General features: G+C 56.8%; 1 protein-coding gene across 1 annotated transcript; it reads right to left on the bottom strand.

The window, feature by feature from the left end:
• Nucleotides 1-2,434: 2,434 nt before the first annotated feature.
• Nucleotides 2,435-23,676, bottom strand: LOC119566741 (C-type lectin BpLec-like). Its single transcript, XM_043522001.1, has 6 exons — nt 23,668-23,676; nt 23,068-23,147; nt 15,152-15,246; nt 14,213-14,353; nt 5,816-5,927; nt 2,435-2,712 (listed from the first exon to the last, which is right to left on the bottom strand). The coding sequence occupies exons 2-6, from the start codon at nt 23,132-23,134 to the stop codon at nt 2,645-2,647; spliced, it is 483 nt and encodes a 160-aa protein (XP_043377936.1). The 5' UTR covers nt 23,135-23,147; nt 23,668-23,676; the 3' UTR covers nt 2,435-2,644.

Raw genomic sequence — 23,676 nt, 5'->3', positions numbered from 1 at the left:
CCCAATCCCAGCTTCGGGCAAACAGAGGCTAGGGACACCATTCCTGCTAGCTCCCTTTTGAACCCCATCATAGTGTTAGCCTTCACAGCACCCTCTGGCAAGGAGTTCCAGAGGCTGACAGTGTGTTGTGTGAAAAAATACTTTCTTGTGTTTGTTTTAAACCTGCTACCTATTAATTTCATTTGGTGGCCCCTTGTTCTTGTATTATAAGAAGGAGTAAATAACACTTCCTGATTTACTTTCTCTATATCACTCATGATTTTATAGACCTCTATCATATCCCCCCTTAGCCGTCTCTTTTCTAAGCTGAAAAGTCCCAGTCTTATTAATCTCTCCTCATACAGAAGCTGTTCCATGCTCCTAATAATTTTTGTTGCCCTTTTCGGAACCTTTTCCAAGTCCAGTGTATCTTTTTTGAGATGGGGCGACCACATCTGCACGCAGTGTTCAAGGTGTGGGCGTCCCATGGATTTCTATAGAGGCAATGTGACATTTTCTGTCTTATTATCGATCCCTTTCTTGATGATTTCCAACATTCTGTTGGCTTTTTTGACTGCCGCTGCACATTGAGTGGATGATTTCAAAGAGCTATCCACAATGAGGTCAGGCAGGCATCCGGGGTGGGGACTCAGATCCGTTCACTGTCCAATTCCATCAGGGTAGCACAGAAGCCAGGAAACTTCCCCACGAGAGTGGGACCATTCCCTGGGTACATTTGCCTCAGTTTCCCACCTTGCAGTCTGACTGTTGGATGGACAAATGTCCCTTAATGCACACTGCCCCATCCCCTCCACGCCCCATTGGTTTCCCACGTCAGAGAAGTCCCACAATTCAGGGGTGTCTTCGTGTGGCTTCACCTCCCGCCCCGGGGGTGCTGCGCAATGGCCCGGCTGCTGCTGCTCTCACTGTCGCTGCTGTCTCTGTCCCAGCCCCTTTGCCGTGGGCTCATCGCTGGCTCTGCCACATTTGCTGTTTCCCGCTTCTGCCTCGAGCTGCGATGCTGAGTTCTGAGGCTCTGCCAATTAGCCCGGCGCTTAGTGATTTCTCTGGGTAGTGGGGGACCCCCCTGCTGCTGCATCCTGTGTTGTCTTTGATCACGTTGTCTTTAAACAGAGTCCCCAGCCCCGGTAGGAGAGAACACCTGGCCCCACCTCCTCGGGCTCCTCCTGGATTGGGGTCCCTCGCCCCGCTCCGCGCGTGAGGGTCGATCAGGCAGGGTGAGTACGGTTCTGCCGCCTTGGATTCGTACAATGAGGATAACAACGTTTCACACCCCGCGTCCCAGACTAACCCGGAACAGCCCAGCTGAGCGCTGTGGTAAAGCAGGTCTGTCTGCCGAGCACCGAGGCAGCCCAGGCGTGTCAGATACGGTCTGCTCCTGAGGTCTGCTCCCCAGCTCATCCCCACAGGGCAGAGGGGAGCCATTCAGATCCCGCTCACATACACAGGGCTGAGTTTGTCCAGCTTGTGCTAAACCAATGGATTCTTGAAAGGAGCTGTACTGTGGGGGTCCCCTGCCTCTGGTACCCCGAACAGGCCTCATGTTTGTGGCTTTGCCAGGAGGCCAGTTAGGTTTTAAAGCTGAAATCTAACAAACTTCGTTTGCCAGTTTGGTGACTATTCTAGCTGCTATTTGAACGGGATTGAATCAGGAGAGCCCCTTTTCCTGGAGGAAAGACCTGGGGCCAGCACAATAAGGGGACGCTCTGTGAGAGGCTGTATGAAGGCTCGGGGCAGAGGAGGCCCCGTCAGTCAGGGACAGAGATAAACATGGCAGGGGAGAGGGGAAGGGATGTTCCCCAGGTCACGCAGAAGCCTCCGGCAGAGCTGGGACTGGAACCCTGGAGTCCTGGCTCAGTCTTTTCGGTTCTGTATTCCTGCTCTCGCCACAGGCTTTAAAATGCCGGGCGGACGGACCAGTGACTCTGCTATCCACAAAGACACTTCAGCAGGAATCCCGGGGACGCAGACAAAGGCACCGACGCCAGCCTTCTCATCAGACCTGCTGCCCGCACCGTCTCCTGGCCTTCGTCATCCTCATCCTGAAAACGTCCTGACCAGAGTGGGCCTAAAACACCATCCCAAGTGCCTCTGGTAACTCCAACCACCCCCTGGGATCAAACCAAACTTGAACAGGAGCAATAACAGCTCCAGCCCATCTCCACTAACGTCTTCTCTTTTACCCCCAAAACAGGACAGGAGGGATGAGCGCCCCGGGGGGGGGAGAGGGGAGCAGGATGAATGGGCCGTGTCTCAGGGGTAGCGATGTTTTCACAAGAAGGCCAGGCCCTCCTCATTCTTAATTCATTCCCTTTCCTGCCCCTGAAGCCCTAGCTCTGGGGTGCTGAGGCTGGAGTCAGGCGACACATGGAAGTGTCCAGGCCAGGATCAGGAACAGGAGGAAGGAGACACACACTGAGCTGAATGCTCCAGGGAAAGTTTCTTATCACGTCACTGTGCTGAGATCGCTGAGAAGAGCAGAGCATGGGTGCGACAGGGAGAGAAGGGGGCACAGCAGAGCAGGAGTGACACAGCGTAACACAGCGATGCTTTGCCAAAGGGGCTTTGCAGCCGGGGACACAGGACCTGGTCCTCCAGGGCAGCCAGAGGGACCGAATCCCCAGGTGCAGGCGAGCTGCCTCCCCTAGGGTTTGCGCTTACAAATGAAAGAGTGTCTGTGTTCACAGGGATAATCATGCCATTTCTGAAAACCTAGAAAGAAAAACAGAAATGACCCATGGGGTGGGGCAGGATGGGCCATTTCTGCTCGTACAGTGACCCCAACCCTGCCACATTCCATGTCCCTCGGAGAAGATCCCAGCTCCTGTGCACAGATTGGGGCAGCCCCATCCTGCTCTAGAACTGATCAATGAAATTGTTTTTAATTGTTCACTTTATTCATATAACTTCATAAGCAAAGTTTATGAATTAAACAACATTCATTCATAAAACCGGTTATCCCAATAACTGGCTAATTGAGTTTCACTTTCAATCCAATTGCTTCTTAAATCACTGAAATTTGCACTGCTTCAACATTGTAACTTCTGCTCACTGTTTGTCATTCCTTTAACTTGTCCCAAACTCCATTTTGAAATGCTCACTCCATTTTTGCAAAACCCTGCTGTAATCTGATGAGTGTAGTTTAGATGTGGGAATGAGGTATGTATGGATGATGGAATCAACCTCCAGCCCCAGCCTGTCCTGATGAAAGAAAGTGTAAACACCCAAGGGCTGAAGATGCAGACAACAGCCCTGACAAAGGAAGAGGAGTCCACCCTCAAAAGAAAAGAACAAAAGTACAATTGAAGAAACATCAAAGCCAGGTCCTAGGCTGCAAGTCATGTCTGCAGTTGACGGGGGATCAGTCACACCGGACCCAGAGGCAGCGTGACACAGCAAGACCTGTAGACTCTGGATTCAAACTAAAGCCTACGAAAAGGATGGGGGAGTTGGAAGACTTTGGAGGGGAACATTCTGCTGCCAACATGGAAGGGCATCGGTGCATGCCCAACAGAGACCCGGCCCTCACTTGTGCTCGGCTTTCCTGGCCAGTTAGCTGCCACGAGCCACGAGCCCAAGCCATGAACCCAAGCTACATTCAGGACTGGTAGCTATTCAGCAGCTGCAGAATATTTGGGTGTGTGTGTGTGTGTGTGTGTAAGTATTAGCTATTAGCTAGTGGTTATAGATCAAATTGTGTTATAATAAACGTGACATCTTGTCTTGTCCCCTGAAACAATCCTGTGTGGTTTTGTCTGCATAACACTGCAAAGAGATGCCGAGGCTCAGCGTGAAAGGGGAGACGCCTGGGCCATGCGCTACTCCTCCTACCTCCCCCACCCCACGTGCCCCCCACCCCAGCAAAGGGCAGAGGAGAGAGCGAGAGCCCTGCCCCGGGACTGGGGGCACCCGCTCAGGAACCGGGCTGCTGCCTCCTCCCTGCTGAGCAAGCTGCCCCACAACCAGGCCCCCTCCCTGTCCTGCCCGCCTGGGTCTGGCTACACCCATGGGAACATCTGTCCCAGGCCGGGCTCAGCCGCCATGCAGAGGGGATGTGTCCCTGCCCAGGAGTCAGTGTTCCCGGCTGCTGTGCGCAGAGCAGCACGTTCCCCCTTCAGACTCCGTGACCCCTCTGCTCTGGGGGTGTCTGTGTCCTGCCCCGGGCTGCCCCGGCAGTCGTATTCCTGCTGAGTCAGGCCAGAGAGCGCCTAGGGGAGGACAGTCCTGGGGCTGGGGTGGGTGGGCTCAGCCCCTCAGCAGCACCCCAGGGCCAGCAGGGAGCTCCGCGGCGGGGATAGGCCGCTCTCAGGGCCCTGTTCTCATGGGTGCGGGTTTCTGCTGCTGTTTGGCTCTATCCCCCGTCCAGTGACTGCGGCCCTGGCTGTGCCCATCTGCTGGCATCAGGCCTGACAGACAGTGAGCCTGTAACTCAAGACCGTATCATGATGCACACGTACCAGGGGCTCCGTTAAGGTTACATAGGCAGCCTTAGTCTGGCACTTTCCTTGGCTTTGGGACTTTCATGTTCCTTTAACATAATTTTATGGGTGCAATTTAGGAATAGTTTATAAAAGTAACAAAGAATTAATGTTTTAGTAAACTGTTAATCAATTATTACAGAGCCCAATGGTCAATTGGCTGCTTGTTACCATAGCGTGTGACTGTCTACCACACCCGGCTTATGGCAAGCCCAGGCCTGTCCCAGTGATAAATGGAATTGGTCTGAGCCCCGACCCTGCCCCTCACTCCCCACACCCACTGGCACTGCAGGCCCCACGTGGACACAGCACTCAGTGATCAGGGCCAGGCAGGGGATTCGTTGTGTATTTCGCTTCTCTCCTGTTCAAAACCTGCCTGCAAAGCGACCCCTCGTTATCCACCAACACTGACCAGTCCAGAGGTTCTCAAACTTGGGATCTGGACCCCTCATGGGGTTGCAAGGTGGTTACATGGGGGTAGGGAGCTGTCAGCTCTGTGGGGCTGACAGCCCCGAGCCCCATTACATTAAATGACCCCTCTCATTGTGAACGTATAACGGGGGGTCACACTGAGAGGCTTGCTGTGCAGAAGGGGTCACCAATACAAAAAGGTTGAAAACCACTGGGCTAGTCGCTGTCGCCGTCTGGGCTATCTGGAACTTCTTCCCCTCCCCACTGGCGCCGTGAGTACCCGGTCACGTACGCTACTGCCACGGGGTCTGCTCCCTGGCGGCAGCTTCTGCGAACCATCCCCTCCCGGTGCCGTTTTCCTTGGGAACAGTCGTTCGTGCTCAGTCTGTGAACATTCCGAGATGGTGCAGCACTTTCACAAGCAGCCGGCATGTGTGCAAATGCTTGTGAGTAACACGACCCCGCAAGGGGGCCAAATGCAGCGCGGGTGCCACATCATTGTGTGGATCAGTGTTTGCACAGCAGGGGTGCAACAGTGACTCAGAGCCATCCCCGTTTAACAGCTCAGCAGAGTCCCCCTCTGGGGCCAGGGGGGTGTGTGTGTGTGTGTGTGTACACATGTCTCTCTTGCCTGTGGCGCCAGGGGTGTGTGTGTGTGTGTGTGTGTACACACATGTCTCTCTTGCCTGTCACTGGAGCAGAGATGTGAACTGACGCAGGGGATCTGGTAAGTAGGAGTTTTACCAGGTCAGACAAGGGGTTCTCTCCTGACTGCCCTCCCAGAATGGGGCAGGGAAGAGAGAGGAGCAAGGATCGGCACCCCAGAGCGCACTGGGGACAACTCGGATCAGTATCTCAGGACCTGTGCGGTCAGAGAACTGCCAGGGTTCCCCTTGTACGCATGTGGGTCTGATCCACCGACTTACCTGGACTTTCTAACACTACACAGGCCTCGTTTAGGTTCTGATTATCAGGTTGCCCGTTATCCCAAGCATTGAAGCTGACCAGGGATTTATCGGCCCATCTCCAGCTTTGATTCTGCAGAGACAAAGGAGAGCAGAGCCCCTGTAAAACCCAAGATTACACAGCTAGGGACATGCCCCAGAGCCGAGGGGCCAGGGGAAGGGCACGGGCAGAGGCTGCCCAGTGACACTGGAGACAATGATCATTGCTATGAAATGTCAGCGCTGACAGCCAGGGCTACACTTACTGGCAGCTGAAGTTACACCAGGACCAGCCCAAGCCCTCGGAAGCATGAAAATAGCAAGTGAAGGGAGAGTCTCCAGCACCCCCTGCCCCTGCCATCCCCACTTCGCCAAGGGGAGTGCACCCTGTCACGGAGTGTGGGGGAGTCCAGGCCCTGCACCCCTCTTCCTGGGATTCACTGAGACTCTCAGCCAGCCAGTAAAACAGAAGGTTTATTGGACAACAGGAACACAGTCCAAAACAGAGCTTGTGGGTACACCCAGGACCCCTCAGTGAAGTCCTTCTGGGGGAGCAGGGAGCTTAGACCCCAGCCCTGGGGTTCCCTGTGTTCCTCCACCCAGCCCCAACCTGAAACTAAACCCACCGAGCAGGTTCCCTGCTGCAGCCTCCGTCCACATTCCTGGGCAGAGGTGTTACCTCCCCCTCCCCCTCCTGGCTCAGGTGGCAGGCTCTCAGGTCTCCCGTCCCCAGGGCACATTCCCAGGTCAACACTCCCCCCTCCCTGCTGTGTCACATCGTCACATCTCTCCCCCCTTCGAGACTGAACTGAGCGGGGTCACTGTGACCAGTGACCTGGGGAAGTTCGGGGCCCCCTCTCCGGGACAGCGCATCTGCTATCAGGTTGGCACTTCCCTTCACGTGGACCACGTCCATGTCGTAATCCTGCAGGAGCAGGCTCCACCTCAGGAGCTTGGCGTTGGCTCCTTTCATCTGGTGCAGCCAGGTCAGGGGAGAGTGGTCGGTGTAGACGGTGAAGTGTCGCCCGAAGAGATAGGGCTCTAGTTTCTTGAGGGCCCACACCATGGCCAGGCACTCCTTCTCGATGGCCGCGTAGTGTTGCTCCCGGGGTAGCAACTTCTTGCTCAGGTACACGATGGGGTGTCTCTCCCCCTTTTCATCCTCCTGCATTAACACCGCCCCCAGTCCCGTGTCGGAGGCGTCGGTGAACACCACAAAGGGCTTGTCAAAGTCTGGGTTTGCCAGAACTGGGCCACTGACCAGAGCCTCCTTCAGCGCCCGGAAAGCCTCCTGGCACTGCTCGGTCCAGACCACCTTGTCTGGCTTCCCCTTCTTGCATAGCTCAGTGATGGGGGTGGCTATGGCGCTAAAGTGGGGCACAAATCTTCGGTAGTATCCTGCCATCCCAATAAAGGCTTGGACCTGCTTTTTGGTGTGGGGAGCGGGCCAGTCTCTGATCACCTCCACCTTGGCCGGTTCCGGCTTTAGGCGGCCGCTCCCCACCCGATGGCCCAGGTAAGGTACTTCAGCCATCCCCACCTTGCACTTCTCCGCTTTGACAGTCAGCCCAGCCCCCTGGAGTCGGTCCAGCACTTGTCTAACCTGGGACACGTGGTCCTCCCAGGTCTGGCTAAAGACACAGATGTCGTCAATATACGCCACGGCAAAACTCTCCATCCCCCTCAGGAGCTGGTCCACCAGGCGCTGGAAGGTGGCCGGCGCTCCCTTGAGGCCGAAAGGCAGGGTCAGAAACTCATAGAGCCCCAGAGGGGTGATAAAGGCCGATTTCAGCCGGGCATCTGCATCCAGCGGCACTTGCCAGTAGCCCTTTGTAAGGTCCATGGTGGTAAGGTACCGAGCTCCTCCCAGCTTGTCGAGGAGCTCGTCTGGCCTGGGCATGGGGTAGGCATCCGATACAGTGATGGCATTGAGCTTCCGATAGTCCACACAGAACCGGACCGACCCATCCTTTTTGGGGACCAGCACCACCGGCGAGGCCCAAGGGCTGGCCGATGGCTGGATCACCCCCAAAGCCAGCATGTCCCGGACCTCTCTTTCCAGGTCCTGAGCAGTTTTCCCTGTGACTCGGAAGGGGGAGCATCTTATCGGCGGGTGCGACCCTGTCTGCACCCGGTGGACAGTCAGATTAGTGCGTCCAGGCTGGTTGGAAAACAGCTGTCGGTGCGGATGCAGCACCCCCCTGACCTCAGCTTGCTGGGCAGGGGTGAGCTGATCCGAGAGGGGAATTGTTTCCAGGGGGGAACCAGCTCTGGTCCCAGGGAACAGATCTACTAAAGGGTCATCTCCCTGCTCCTCCCACTGACCACACACAGCTAACACCACATTCCCCCTGGCATAATATGGCTTCATCATATTCACATGGTACACCCGGCGGTGGTGGGCCCGGTTCGACAGCTCCACCACATAGTTTACCTCATTGAGCTGCTTGACGACCTTGAATGGGCCCTCCCAGGCGGCCTGTAGTTTGTTCTTTCTCACGGGGATGAGAACCATCACCTGATCCCCGGTGGCGTAGGCCCGGGCCCGCGCCGTGCGGTCATACCAGACCTTCTGCTTCCTCTGGGCTCTGGCCAGATTCTCCCTGGCCAGGCCCATGAGTTCAGCCAGTCTCTCTCGGAAGGTCAGGACATACTCCACCACTGACTCTCCATCGGGAGTGGCCTTCCCCTCCCACTCGTCTCTCATCAGGTCCAGGGGGCCCCTCACCCTCCTTCCATATAACAGTTCGAAAGGCGAAAATCCGGTAGACTCCTGGGGCACCTCCCTGTACGCGAACAGCAGGTGAGGTAAGTACTTGTCCCAATCCTGCGGGTGCTGGTTCATAAAGGTTTTTAGCATCATCTTTAGCGTCCCGTTAAACCTCTCCACCAGCCCATTGGACTGGGGGTGATACGCTGAGGCCCAGTCGTGCCGGACCCCACATTTCTCCCACAAGCACCGGAGCAGGGCCGACATGAAGTTGGAGCCTTGGTCTGTCAAGACCTCCCGGGGGAACCCCACTCGGCTGAAAATGGTCAGGAGCGCATCTGCCACGGTGTCTGCTTCAATGGAAGCTAAGGGCACTGCCTCGGGGTAGCGGGTGGCGAAATCTACCACCACCAGAATGTATTTCTTCCCCGACCGGGTCGTCTTGCTGAGAGGCCCCACGATGTCCATGGCCACCTTCTGGAAAGGCTCCTCTATGATGGGCAAAGGTCTCAAGGCCGCTTTCCCCTTGTCCCGGGCCTTCCCCACCCTCTGACAGGGGTCACAGGATCGGCAATACTGCCGGACCGTGGTAAAGACCCCAGGCCAGTAAAAGTTCTGTAGCAACCTCTGCCGGGTGCGCCGGATTCCCTGGTGCCCTGCGAGGGGGATGTCATGGGCCAGGGACAGGAGCTTGCGGCGGTACTTCTGGGGGACCACCAGCTGCCTCCTGACCCCACAGGACTCCCCTTCCCCTGGGGGAGCCCATTCTCGGTACAGGAACCCCTTCTCCCACAGGAACCTCTCCTGGCAGCCTCTCCTCATGGTCCGTCCCACACTGAGGTCGGCCAGGTCCCTGAGCTTCTGCAAGGAGGGGTCTTTCCTCAACTCGGCCTGGAACTCAGCGGCTGGGGAAGGGATGGGGCCCGGTTCCCCCTCCGTGGCCAGGTCTGAGGCCGCAGCCTCTCTGAGCCGTGCCCCTCGGCGCTCCCTCCCCACCCGAGTAGGGTCTCGCGCCTCCAGTGTGGTACCCTCCCCAGGGTCAGGTCGCAGTGCCCCTCGCCGGCTCTGGCTACGGGTCACAACCAGGGCGGTCTGGGGATCACTTGGCCAGTCCTCTAGGTCTCCCCCCATCAAAACTTCAGTGGGCAAATGGTGGTGTACCCCCACATCCTTGGGGCCCTCCTTGGCCCCCCATTTCAGGTGTACCCTTGCCACGGGCACCTTAAATGGGGTCCCGCCCACCCCCGTCAGGGTCAGGTAGGTGTTGGGCACCACCCGATCTGGGGCCACCACCTCGGGCCGGGCCAGCGTCACCTCTGCGCCCGTATCCCAGTATCCATTGACCTTCCTCCCATCCACCTCCAGGGGAACAAGGCACTCTCTCCGGAGGGACAGCCCCGCACCCACCCTGTAAACCGAGCACCCTGAGTCCAGAGCCTCCAGCCCTCTGGCGGGGCTGGCTGGGGGTACTCTTCCCTCCTGAGCAGGTGGCAAACTGGTAGCCCCCCTTTCCTGGGTCGCCTGTCCCTCGTCCAGCTGAGTCCCTACCCAGTTAACCCTGGGTAGGTTGGGTCTGCTCAGTTTGTCCCTGAGCCCGGGGCACTGGGCCCGTACGTGGCCTCTCTGGCCACAGTGATAGCAGCTCAGGTCACGTTGGTCCCCTTGAGCAGGTCGGAGGGGCCCGACACCAGGCGTTCCCCTCGGGAGGGGGTTCTCCCCATTTCCCCGCTGGGAGGCCCCATGGTGACTCTCTCTCTGCATCGGGGGGGGCCTGTTCTTTTGGGACTCCTCCCGGCTACCCCCGACCGACTGTTCACAAACTCGTCGGCCAGCTGCCCTGCATGCTGGGGGTTCGCGAGCTTTTTGTCCACCAGCCACAGCCTCAGGTCGGAAGGGCACTGCTCATACAGGTGCTCCAGTACGAACAGGTCAAGCAGGTCCTCTTTAGTTTGGGCCCCCGCTGTCCACTTGCGGGCACATCCCTGCATCCTGTTGACCAGTTGTAGGTAGGTGACCTCAGGCGTTTTACGCTGACCCCGGAACCTTCTCCGGTACATCTCGGGGGTCAGCCCAAACTCACGGAGCAGGGCCTGTTTGAACAGTTCATAGTCCCCTGCCTCCGCCCCTGTCATCCGGCTGTACACCTCCACGGCTTTGGGGTCCAGTAAGGGGGTGAGGAACTGGAGCCTGTCTGCAGGGTCAACCCTGTGCATCTCGCAGGCATTCTCAAAGGCCGTCAGGAAGCTATCGATGTCCTCCCCCTCCTTCCGCTGGGCCAGGAAGCACTTATCAAAGCTCCTTGCAGTCTTGGGTCCCCCCTCACTCACCGCAGCCGGGGCCCCACTGCTCCTCAGCCTGGCCAGCTCCAGTTCATGCTGTCTTTGTTTCTCCTTCTCCTGCTGCTCATGTTGACGTTCCCTCTCCTTCTCCTGACGCTCCCTCTCCTTCTCCTGACGCTCCCTCTCCTTCTCCTCCTGCTCATGTTGACGTTGTTTCTCCTTCTCCTCCTGCTCATGTTGACGTTGTTTCTCCTCATGCTGACGTTGTTTCTCATGATCCTCCAGCTCCCTCATTTTCATCTCCCTCTCCCATTCCAGCCGCATCCGCTCCAGGGATGGGGAGCTCCGCCGGGAGGATCCCCTGCTGACTGCTGGGGTCAGGGTGCCCTCGGTATTCGCTGGGCTTCCCCCAACCCCTCCCCCAGGCATAGGTAGGGAGGGTCTCGGGATGTCCTGGGCAGCAGTCTGACCCCTCCCAGCCTGGTCAGGCCCCAGGGCCCACGCTGCGTCCGCCGGGCGGCTTCCCTCAGGGACAGGGATCGGGTCATCCAAGCGATCCCTCTCCTCCAGCTGGGCAATCAGCTGTTCCTTGGTGGACCTCCCGATGCGCAGCCCCCTCTGCCTGCACAGCTCCACCAGGTCGCTCTTAAGGCGTTTAGCGTACATCTCCCTGCTGGCCACTCGCAGGCCGGGCAGCTGTCCACGGTTTCCAGGAAAAGCCCCTAGTGTGCCAGTCCTTCTTGAGGTCACCACCTCTTTGCCAGGGTCGAGCTGCAGACTCCTCCGCCCCTGGGACCGCTTGCTGCAATCCCCCGGGGGACCCTGTTACTGCAAAAGTCCTTCTCTCTGGTCACACACTCCCAGGGGTTAACCGCTCCCTGAAACCGTCTCTCTCTGAATCTTCAGCACACCTGGTCCCCGTCAATCCCCCTTCGTTTTACTGTTCCCCAGTCACTTACTGCAGGAAGCGCCGTTCACGGGGTGCAGTAGATCCCACCGCTGCCACCAGTTGTCACGGAGTGTGGGGGAGTCCAGGCCCTGCACCCCTCTTCCTGGGATTCACTGAGACTCTCAGCCAGCCAGTAAAACAGAAGGTTTATTGGACAACAGGAACACAGTCCAAAACCGAGCTTGTGGGTACACCCAGGACCCCTCAGTGAAGTCCTTCTGGGGGAGCAGGGAGCTTAGACCCCAGCCCTGGGGTTCTCTGTGTTCCTCCACCCAGCCCCAACCTGAAACTAAACCCACGGAGCAGGTTCCCTGCTGCAGCCTCCGTCCACATTCCTGGGCAGAGGTGTTACCTCCCCCTCCCCCTCCTGGCTCAGGTGGCAGGCTCTCAGGTCTCCCGTCCCCAGGGCACATTCCCAGGTCAACACTCCCCCCTCCCTGCTGTGTCACATCGTCACACACCCCAACCTGCCCTCAGCTTCCACGTCCATCTCCAGCCCAGCCCGACAGGCAATCGCGGCAGCGTCATCCCACGCGCTGTCCCGCGGACCCACGCTGCTGACCCGTTCTCTCCCGTGTGCACCGACCAACACGACGACGCTCCCAAAGCCCATCCACAGGAGAGTTACTCTGCTCCCCGCTGCAGAGATCACGGAGTTAGTTCTGGGGGACGGGGGCGCTGGATGAAGCTGGGGTTCGCACTGCCGGGGATCAGGGCCTGCGGCCGAATTAGTCACCTGGCAACCCAACCAGCGCAGCCAGCCGGCTGCAGGCCACCGGACTGACTGCACCACCTGCCTGGGCAGGAAGGGCAGCTGGCCGGCTCTTAGCCCAGCAGCTCTCTGGCTGCTCAGTGTGTTCATGCCACGGCCGCGATCCTCCCTGTGCCTGCTGCTCCTCGCCGTGCTCCTGTCCTGCTCCAGCCCTGCTCCATGGCCTGCTCCTGCTTGTTTCCCAGCCTTGCTCCTGCTCAGTCCTGGCCGCCTCAGCTTGCTCCTGGTTCTGGCTTCCTTACCCTGACCTTTCCCTGACATTAATTCCCCAGGCTTTTGTATGGGGCCGTGTCCCTCGGTGGGCAGCTCCTCAGTGGGTGGGTGCAGGGGGAGCTGCCCAGGGGCAGAGGCCGTGCTGACATTGCCCCAGGCTCTGTTAACGCCCCGAGGGGTGACAGGCTGCGACATGGACCAGGAGGTCTCTGTCTCTGGCATTTGATCACAGTGAGAAGTGAGGAAGCCAAGAGCAGCCGGGCGTGTTTAGCAAGTGACAGCCTGTCGGCTGCAGGGAGCCTGGGGCAGGAGTCTGCTCCGTCGCTGCCCCCCGAAGCACCAGCCTCTCCCGTGCTCTGGTCCAGACAGGAGCGGCTGCACCAGGGAGCGTCTGTGCGGCCCCGCAGTGCTGCCCACAGAGCTCCCCCGTCTCCCATCGGTACCACCGGCGGCATTGCCCTCCGGCTTCCCGCCGGGCAGCAGGGCCAGCCGCACCCCCCACGAGCCACCAGCCCAGAGCTCTCAGAAATGGCCCATTCAGCCTCCGCAGCTGGTTGTGTGGATTACGTAGAAGATTTGTCCTCATGCACGTCCCACGTCACACACACGACCATACACAGCATCCCTGCCGGCGTCCTGCCCCTGAGTCCATGGGGGAGCAGCAGCAGCTGGGCAGGACCCCAGGGAGAGACACTAATTGATCCTGTCCTGGAAACCAGCCTCTTTGCTGGGCTAGAGACTGGACTGGAGCGCTTCCCCCCGCTGCCCCCCTCCCCCCGGCACTGGCCTGCAGAGCCCTGACTCGCAACTGGCCTGGCCCAGGGGCCAAACAAGAACCGCGGTTGCCCACTTTGAACTGTAAGTGATTACGCCTCTGTAGCTAGGGGTATCTGCCACCTTCCCGTTCCTACCAGCCCCAGGAACTGCCTTGTCCTGAACCTGTGTTGGGTGGGTATCGGGCCCCACCAGGGATCCCACTACAGGCCTGGAGCTGAAGCGCCTCTGGCCAGGGGATCCCCCCATCACTAAGCCCACTCTGAGGATGAATACACCCAGAGCGACAGCACTCCCAGGGCTCGGCTGCCCTGGCATTGTTCGCCCTGCCCGTGTGGCTGCCCCTTTCCCCGAGCCCTCGTCTAGACGTCTCATCCATGTGGGGCTGGGGCTGACTCTCGTGCCGGGTGTGTAAGGTCTGAGCACAACGGGCCGGTGTCGGGGTCCCTGGGTGCTTGTGTAACGAATGTGAATATTAATACCAGCAGTTTATACTCTGCCCCCGGTGCTGGGGATTGATCCGGTGACTGAAAACCCAGACGGTTACAGCCCCTTTTCACCCCGTTCCAATGGAAATCCTGCTCTGGTGGCACCCCCCCCAAACAACCACCTCACTGAGCAGAGAAACAGAACCCGGGGCACAGGGGGGCTGCCAGGGGCCCAGCGGGCACCGGGCACTCACCTGCTCAAGATCCAAGAGTCCGATCCAGACGGGACTGTTCTTTCTGTGGTACCGCTTGACATAAAGGGCCAACACATTATTTTCTCCCGTACTGTGAATGGAGACGAGATGGGCCCCGTTCCCATGGTGCCGGCACTCCACCTGGGCCAAGAAGAAAGAAAACCAGTTACCCCCCAGCCCCACTGCAGGGAGCAGCAGGAGCGAGTCCAGCCCTGTTCTGGGGCCCTGCCTCCCCCAGGCAGCAAGGGCTGTGAGGGGACAGGACCCCCTGTTAGCGCCTCTCCCCACCCCCAGCACCAATAGGAGAAGCCTCCCTCCTCCTGTGAATGTAGATGACAGGAACCACAGTTTCCCCAGCCCCTCCAGAGCACGAGCACAGAGAATTCCCAGCCCCATGGTCACATCCACATGCACCCAGCGCCCCCCCAGCATTACACGGGGCCACAGCCCCGCCATGAGGTCCCGGGCAGTGACTCCCTGGCCACATGCCAGCCAGCAGTGGGGATGGAACCGGAGACCTTCAGCACAGCCCTGCCCCCGGAGCCAAGGGAGCTGCTCTGGTAACACCGAGTAAGGAGCAGGCCCCTCGGAGCCGGGACCCCACTTGGCCCAGGCCGTCCCTGGCAGACACAGCACAGGACAGGCGCGTTGGGTCCAGAGGAGATCGCGCCCCACCGGGAGCTACGTTTACATTGTACTCTGCTCCCCAGCCTGGCCAGGGCAGGTTGATCCCTCATAGCCTGTTCCCGGGGCTCTGGCTGGGGCAGTGTGAAATGTGCCAGCCCTGGGCTCCCACCCCTCCCACCGGAGCTGATTCCCCAGCCCAGCCCGGCTCACTGACTCCGATACTGAGCCTAACCCTCCCCATCCCCGCAGCCTCCGGCTCCAGCCCAGCGCCCCTGAGCCCCGCTACTTCCACCCCCCGTCACCGCCTCTCACCTCAGCCTCTATCCAGGTTTTCTCTTGGAAGAAGTATCCATAGCAGTTGCCTTGGAAGGGCAGCCAGCCCTCGGGACAGGTCACATCTCGTGCCCCTGCAGAGAGAGGGGATTGAGGGGGGCAGTGGTGGGGACAGGACACCGCGGTTAGAGGCTGTTTCAGAGGCACAGCCGTGGCTTTCCCATTAGCACGAAAAACATCGGGAGCCCGTTTGGGGCTGCGTCTGGCAGGCAGGACCCTCCTGGCTCTGGGGCTGCAGGAAGAAGCTGGGTTTGCCCAGACCCCACGCTGGCAGAACGGAGGCCCAGGAACCCAGCAGGGCAGGACCTCTGGGTCAGAATGGGGGGTGGGCTCCTTTCCCATGGCTTCCTGGAGAAAGGAAGGAGCCCCCATATTATGGGGTGACTGATAGCTCTTCCCTGCCCTTGCCCCTGCCCCAGGGAGCCCCTTGGACTCCCAGCCCAAGGGAAAGGGGGAAATATGTAGCTGCCAGCCACAGTGGCCCACATTCTGGTGCAGCCCTTGGGCAGAGGGAATTCCTGCCACCCTGAGCTTCTCCCCCTCTCCCTTTGGGCCACGCGGGACAGTGGGGGCAGGGAAGCTGGAATGGAGGGGGAGGGGCAGGAAGATGACGGGAACAGCCAGGAGCAAGGGGTGAAGCTGAGGGAGTAATGAGGTTGGCACAGACTGGGATCAGAGAGGAAATTGGGAGCAGGGGCCCAGTACTGGATGGAAGGAGCTGGGGGATTGTAGGAGGAGGAAAGGAGAGAGAGGTGCCTAGGGAGATGCAATTGGGGCATAAAAAGGAGAAATAGCAGGGATCATAGAATCATAGAATGATAGAATCATAGAATCTCAGGGTTGGAAGGGACCCCAGAAGGTCATCTAGTCCAACCCCCTGCTCGAAGCAGGACCAAGTCCCAGTTAAATCATCCTGTGGTGCTGGGGCAGAGGGGAGGGGAACACTTGTGAAGGCATTTCTCTTCGCAGTTGGGGGGAAAGACAAGAACAGAAAATGTGGAAATGGCTTAGTGTCTTTTGTTTCAGTTTTCACCAAAAAGTTTAGTAACAATCGGACATCTAACTTAGAATGATAGAATCATAGAAGATTAGGATTGGAAGAGACCTCAGAAGGTCATCTAGTCCAAACCCATGCTCAAAGCAGGACCAATCCCCAACTAAATCATCCCAGCCAGGGCTTTGTCAAGCCGGGACTTAAAAACCTCTAAGGATGGAGATTGCACCACCTCCCTAGGTAACCCATTCCAGTGCTTCACCTCCCTCCGAGTGAAAAAGTTTTTCCTAATATCCAACCTAGACCTCTCCCCCTGCAACTTGAGACCATTACTCCTTGTTCTGTCATCTTCTACCACTGAGAATAGTCTAGAACCATCCTCTTTGGAACCCCCTTTCAGGGAGTTGAAAGCAGCTATCAAATCCCCCCTCATTCTTCTCTTCCACAGACTAAACAATCCCAGTTCCCTCAGTCTCTCCTGGTAAGTCATGTGCCCCAGCCCCTTGATCATTTTCGTTGCCCTCCGCTGGACTCCCTCCAATTTGTCCACAGCCTTCATGTAGTGTGGGGCCCAAAACTGGACACAGTACTCCAGATGTGGCCTCACCAGTGCTGAATAGAGGGGAATAATCACTTCCCTCCATCTGCTGGCAATGCTCCTGCTAATGCAGCCCAATATGCCATTGGCCTTCTTGGCAACACGGGCACACTGCTGACTCATATCCAGCTTCTCGTCCACTGTAATCCCCAGGCCCTTTCTGCAGAACTGCCGCTCAGCCAGTCGGTCCCTAGGCTGTAGCTGTGCCTGGGATTCTTCAGTTCTAAGCCCTGGTCTACAGTAGGAGCTGAGGTCGAATTTAGCAGCATTAAATCGATTTAACCCTGCACCCGTCCACACGACAAAGCCCTTTTTTCGACTTAAAGGGCTCTTAAAATCGATTTCCTTACTCCACCCCCGACAAGGGGATTAGTGCTGAAATCAGCCTTGCCCAGGTCGAATTTGAGGTACTGTGGACACAATTAGACGGTATCGGCCTCCGCGAGCTATCCCAGAGTGCTCCATTGTGACCGCTCTGGACAGCACTCTCAACTCAGATGCACTGGCCAGGTAGACAGGAAAAGGCCCGTGAACTTTTGAATTTCAATTTCCTGTTTGGCCAGCGTGGCAAGCTGCAGGTGACCATGCAGAGCTCATCAGCAGAGATGACCATGATGGAGTCCCAGAATCGCAAAAGAGCTCCAGCATGGACCGAACGAGAGGTACGGGATCTGATCGCTGTATGGGGAGAGGAATCCGTGCTATCAGAACTCCGTTCCAGTTTTCAAAATCCCAAAACCTTTGTCAAAATCTCCCAGGGCATGAAGGACAGAGGCCATAACAGGGACCCGAAGCAGTGCCGCGTGAACCTTAAGGAGCTGAGGCAAACCTACCAGAAAACCAGAGAGGCAAATGGCTGCTCTGGGTCAGAGCCCAAAACATGCCGCTTCTATGATGAGCTGCATGCCATTTTAGGGGGTTCAGCCACCACTACCCCAACCGTGTTGTTTGACTCCTTCAGTGGAGATGGAAGCAACACGGAAGCAGGTTTTGGGGACGAGGAAGATAGCTCACAGCAAGCAAGCGGATGTGACGAAGTGGAACTGTTCTTAATGTTTCCTCTGAATAGTGTGGGGGTGCCTCAGTTTCCCCTAGGCAGTTCTTAAGTATCTAGGTGGTGGGATAAGGGTGTATGATCCTTGCAGAGCCCTAGAGTGCAGGTGTGGGCAGGGGTCTGGACACAGAGAATGGCCGACACCCTGTTTCCTGGCACCTGATGGCCCGGCCATTCCCCCCTGCAAGGTGAGAGCTAAAGGGTTGGAGAACAAAGGAATCAGGTGACCTCCTGGCCCGGGAAAGGGACAAAGCCCAGAGGAGGAGGGGCTGGAGGGAGTTTCACCTCCCTCCAGCTGGCTGGGGACATGGAGTGAAGGGCAGCCGTGGTTGTCTGGCTCACTGCCCCCCCAAAATGGACCCAGCAAAGGGGTCCTGTTCTCTGCACCTACAAGCTTTGTGTTAGACCATGTTCCTGTCGTCTAATAAACCTTCTGTTTTACTGGCTGGCTGAGAGTCACATCTGACTGCGGAGTTGGGGGGCAGGACCCTCTGGCTTCCCCAGGACCCCGCCTGGGCGGACTCGCTGTGGGAAGCGCACGGAGGGGCAGAGGATGCTGAATGCTCCGAGGTCAGACCCAGGAAGGTGGAAGCTGGGTGAGCTGTGTGTCCTGAAGACAGGCTGCTCACAGGAAGGCGACTGCCCCAGAGTCCTGACTGGCTTCATGGGGAGCAGTTCCAGAGCATCGCCCAGGGACTCCCTGACAGCGGAGAAGCTGGTTTTCCCGACTGCCAGGAACTGTTTCTCACCCTGGACCTGGAGCCAGTACCCCCCGAACCCATCCAAGGCTGCCTCCCGGACCCGCCAGGTGGAGAAGAGACCTCTGGTGAGTGTACCTTTTAAAATACTATACATGGTTTAAAAGCAAGCGTGTTTAATGATTAATTTTCCCTGGCATTCGCGGCCAGTACAGCTCCTGGAAAAGTCTGTTAACGTGTCTGGGGATGGAGCAGAAATCCCCCAGGGATATCTCCATAAAGCTCTCCTGGATGTACTCCCAAAGCCTTTGCAGAAGGTTTCTGGGGAGGGCAGCCTTATTCCATCCACCATGGTAGGACACTTTACCACGCCAGGCCAGTAGCACGTAGTCGGGAATCATTGCAGAACAAAGCATTGCAGTGTATGTTTGCTGGCATTCAAACAACATCCTTGCAGTTTATGTACTCACTGCCCTGGTGGTTCGATCCCAAGATAGGGATATGGGTTCCGTCTATGGCCCCACCACAGTTAGGGAATCCCATTGCAGCAAAGCCATCCAGTATGACCTGCACATTTCCCAGGGTCACTACCCTTGATACTGGCCGATCTTTGATTGCGTTGGCTACTTCCATCACAGCAGCCCCCACAGTAGACTTGCCCACTCCAAATTGATTCCCGACTGACCGGTAGCTGTCTGGCCTTGCCAGCTTCCACAGGGCTATTGCCACTCGCTTCTCAACTGTGAAGGCTGCTCTCATCTTGGTATTCTTGCGCCTCAGGGCAGGGGAAAGCAAGTCACAGAGTTCCATGAAAGTGACCTTACGCATGCGAAAGTTTTGCAGCCACTAGGAATCGTCCCAGACCTGCAACATGATGCGGTCCCACCAGTCTGTGCTTGTTTCCCGAGCCCAGAATCAGCGTTCCACTGCATGAACCTGCCCCATTAGCACCATGATGCCCACATTGCCAGGGCCCGTGCTTTGAGAGAAGTCTGTGTCCATGTCCTCATCACTCTCGTCACCGCGCTGACGTCGCCTACTCGCCCGGGTTCGCTTTGCCAGGTTCTGGTGCTGCATATACTGCTGGATAATGCGCGTGGTGTTTAATGTGCTCCTAATTGCCAAAGTGATCTGAGCGGGCTCCATGCTTGCCGTGGTATGGCATCTGCATGGAAAAAAGGCGCGGAACGATTGTCTGCCGTTGCTCTGACGGAGGGAGGGGCGACTGACGACATGGCTTACAGGGTTGGCTTACAGGGAATTAAAATCAACAAAAGGGGTGGCTTTACATCCAGGAGAAACAAAAACAACTGTGACACAGAATGGCCCCCTCAAGGACGGAACTCAAGACCCTGGGTTTAGCAGGCCAATGCTCAACCCACTGAGCTATCCCTCCCCCAGGTATTTCAGGCAGGACCGAATCTCCATTAAACTTTTCAAGGTGCCCCTGACAGACCTCACCAAAACGATTGTCGGCCGTTGATTTCACGGAAGGAGGGAGGAGCAAATGAATCCAAAACAGATCTGGTCTATTTCTTGTTTTGATCCACTCCATCCATCTTTTACATCTTTGGCTGGCAGCAGACGGTGCAATAGGACTGCTAGCCGTCCTCATCTCCTGGCTGCTTGGCAGAAGATGGTGCAAAAGGACTGCCGGCAGGACTAAAGAGAATGACCTGGTCGAGTCACTCCTATTTCAGTCCCTGTGCCCATGTCTGCCCAGGCGCTCCTGACCGACCTTACCGAGGCGGCCAGGAGCACCTCGAACACGATGACGATGGTTTTCAGGCCTATTGCACCGTCTGCTGCCACAAGGCAATGGGTTGCTGCTGCGGTGTAGCAATGCAGTCCCACGTCTGCCAGCACCCAGGAGACGCACGGTGATGGTGAGCTGAGCGGGCTCCACGCTTGCAGTGGTATGGCGTCTGCACGGGTAAACCAGGAAAAAAGGCGCAAAATGATTGTCTGCCATTGCTTTCACGGACGGAGGGAGGGAGGGAAGGGGGACCTGATGACATGTACCCAGAACCACCGGCGACAATGTTTTTGCCCCATCAGGCATTGGGGTCTCAACCCAGAATTCCAATGGGCGGCGGAGACTGCGGGAACTGTGGATAGCTACCCACAGTGCAACGCTCCGGAAGTCGACACTAGCCTCGGTACAGTGGAAGCCCTCCGCCGAGTTAATGCACTTAGAGCATTTTGTGTGGGGACACACACAATCGACTATATAAAAACAATTTCTAAAAAACTGACTTCTATAAATTCAACCTAATTTCATAATGTAGACATACCCTAAGTGCAGGACTCTGCACTTGTCCTTGTTGAACCTCAGAAGATTTCTTTTGGCCCAATCCTCCAATTTGTCTAGGTCACTCTGGACCCTATCCCTACCCTCCAGCATATCTACCTCTCCCCTCAGCTTAGTGTCATATGTGAACTTGCTGAGGGTGCAATCCATCCCATCATCCAGATCATTAATAAAGATGTTGAAAAAACGTAGTGAACACTGGTGAAAATGAGGTAGGATCTGAGGCTAAAAGGGGAAAGAACAAAATTACTTAGACAAGTTACGTGTCTTCAAGTTGCATGGGCCTAATGAAATACTTCCTAGAATACTCAAGGAGCTGACTGAGGAGATATCTGAGCCATTAGCGATTATCTTTGAAAACTCATGGAGGACGAGAGAGATTCCAGAGGACTGAAAGAGGGCAAATCTAGTGTCCATCTATAAAAAGGGAAATAAGGACAACCTGTGGAATTACTGACCAGTCAATTTATCTTCAGTGTCCCAACAGATAATGGAGCAAATAATCAAGCAATCAATTTGCAAACGCCTAGATGATAATAAGGTGATAAGTAATCGTCAACATGGATGTGTCAAGAACAAATCCTGTCAAACCAACCTGATAGCTTTCTTTGACACGGTAACAAGCCTTGTGGATGGGAGCAAGTGGTAGACGTGCTATATCTTGACTTTAGTATAGCTTTTGATACTGTCTCGCATAAACAAACTAGGGAAATACTATCTAAATGGAGCTACTATAAGGTGGGTGCATAGCTGGATGGAAAACCATTCTCAGAAAGTAGTCATCAGTGGTTCACAGTCAGGCTGGAAGAGCATAATGAGTGGGGTCCCACAGGGATCAGTTCTGGGTCCAGTTCTGTTCAATATCTTCATTGGTGGTTTAGATAACGGCATACAGAGTACACTTATAAAGTTTGTGGACAGTACCAAGCTGGGAGGGGTTGCAAGTGCTTTGGAGGATAAAATTAAAATTCAAAATGATCTGGACAAACTGGTGAAATGGTCTGAAGAAAACAGGATGAAATTCAATAAGGACAAATGCAAAGTCCTCCACTTAGGAAGGAACAATCAGTTGCACACATACAAAGTGGGAAATGACTGCCCAGGAAGGAGTACCGCGGGAAGGGATCTGGGGGTCAGAGTGGACCATAAGCTAAATCTGAGTCAACAGAGTAACACTGTTGCAGAAAAAGGGAACATCACTCTGGGCTGTATTAGCAGGAGTGTCATAAGCCAGACACGAGAAGTCATTCTTCCGCTCTACTCCGCACTGATTAGGCCTCAGCTGGAGTATTGTGCCCAGTTCTGGGAGCCACATTTAAGGAAAGATGTGGACAAATTGGAGAAAGTCTAGAGAAGAGTAACATATATGATTAACGGTTTAGAAAACATGACCTATGAGGGAAAATTGAAAAAATTGGGTTTGTTTAGTCTGGAGAAGAGAAGACTGAGAGGAGACATGAGAACCGTTTTTAAGTACATAAAAGGTTACTACAAGGAGGGGAGAGACAAATTGTTCTCCTTAACCTCTGAGGACAGGACAAGAAGCAATGGAAACTTCCTAACTGTCAGGGTGGCTAAGCACTAGAATAAATTGTCTAGGGAGGTTGTGGAATCTCCATCACTGGAGATTTTTAAGAGCAGGTTAAACAAACACCTGTCAGAGATTGTCTAGTTATTATTAAGTCCTGCCTGGTGTGCAGGGGACTGGACTAGATGATCTCTCGAGGTCCCCTCCAGTTCTACATTTCTATGATTCTCAGGGTCAGGGTCACAGAGGGATGGGGTAGAGTTGTATCCCAGCAGGAGTAGGGAATGGGACAGTCTAGAGGAGAAGGATGTGATGGACAGATGATGTGCTGAGAATGAGACAGCCCAGCTGGAATCAGAGGCCGGATGAGGGAGAAGCCGGGGCTGGAGCAGAGCCATGACCAGCCCTTGGAAAGGGACCCCGTGGGGACACATCCAGCCAGTGGCAGGGGACCACGGGAGGGCAGGGTGGGAGCCTGTAGCTGATGGGGGCTGAGTGCCCGTTGCCCAGGGACTGGCCCCACCCAACCCTCATGGGAAGAGCCGACCCTGGGGGGCATTTTATCCACCTTCTTTCACCCACTCCCTGGGGAGGGGGCTGCAGGGCTGGGCTCCCCCTGGGGCAGTGACCCCGAGCAGCATGAGACGGGCAGTGGCTCTGGGAGCGACGAGGGAAATTAATTAAATTCCCAAAGGGCCGGGCAGGGACTCACCTGCCAGCGAGGGGCTAAAGATCAGGCAGCCGAGGAGGCAGAGGCTGAAGTAGGCGACTGGCCCCATCTTCTCGCTTCCCCTGGGGGGAAAACACACCAGGGAGATGGGGCCATGAGAGCCTGAGACACCCTGGGAGTGACCCCATCCTGCCATGGGGCATTTCCTGGGGGGAAGCGCTCCGGAGCTGGGCTGTTTGCTAAGGGGACTGGCTGGGCCGGAAGGGTCCTGAGGGATCCCAGCCCCCAGACCGAGGGGTCCAGGCTCACAGCCCCCCATGGGACAGGGGAGCTGTGTGGGGCCCGTCTCCCTGGGCTGGTTCCCACGGGCCCATCAGCCTGCGGCTCTCCCTGCCCGTCCTCTCCAGCCACGCAGGGCAGGGCAGGGCAGGGCAGGGCAGGGGCGTGGGGAGCTGAGCCCCAGGGAGAGGATGCTCAGCACCGACCCGGGGGACAGGGTGCGGGGGCCGCGCTGTGGGGGAAGGGGTGGGGCAGAGACGGCCCCAGGGACTCACCCAGGGCAAGTCCGGCCATGAGGCCCCATCACGGGCTCGGCTGCCACCCAGCGAGGAGGAAGGAGGGACGGGAGGGGCAGGGACTCACCTGTCTGTC

The sequence above is a fragment of the Chelonia mydas genome, chromosome 1 (assembly GCF_015237465.2).
Source record: "Chelonia mydas isolate rCheMyd1 chromosome 1, rCheMyd1.pri.v2, whole genome shotgun sequence".
NCBI lineage: Eukaryota > Metazoa > Chordata > Testudines > Cheloniidae > Chelonia > Chelonia mydas.
Note: the sequence above shows the minus strand (reverse complement) of the source record. Positions and strands in the feature narration are given on the sequence as shown.

What these genes read in the sequence shown, in the direction of transcription:
- LOC119566741 (XM_043522001.1), bottom strand. Translation starts at nt 23,134, where the DNA reads ATGGGGCCAGTCGCCTACTTCAGCCTCTGCCTCCTCGGCTGCCTGATC. An exon ending in AAACCTGGATAGAGGCTGAG is followed by an intron (nt 14,354 to 15,151) that starts GTGAGAGGCGGT and finishes TTCTTGGCCCAG; the next exon opens with GTGGAGTGCCGGCACCATGG. An exon ending in GACTCTTGGATCTTGAGCAG is followed by an intron (nt 5,928 to 14,212) that starts GTGAGTGCCCGG and finishes TTGTCTCTGCAG; the next exon opens with AATCAAAGCTGGAGATGGGC.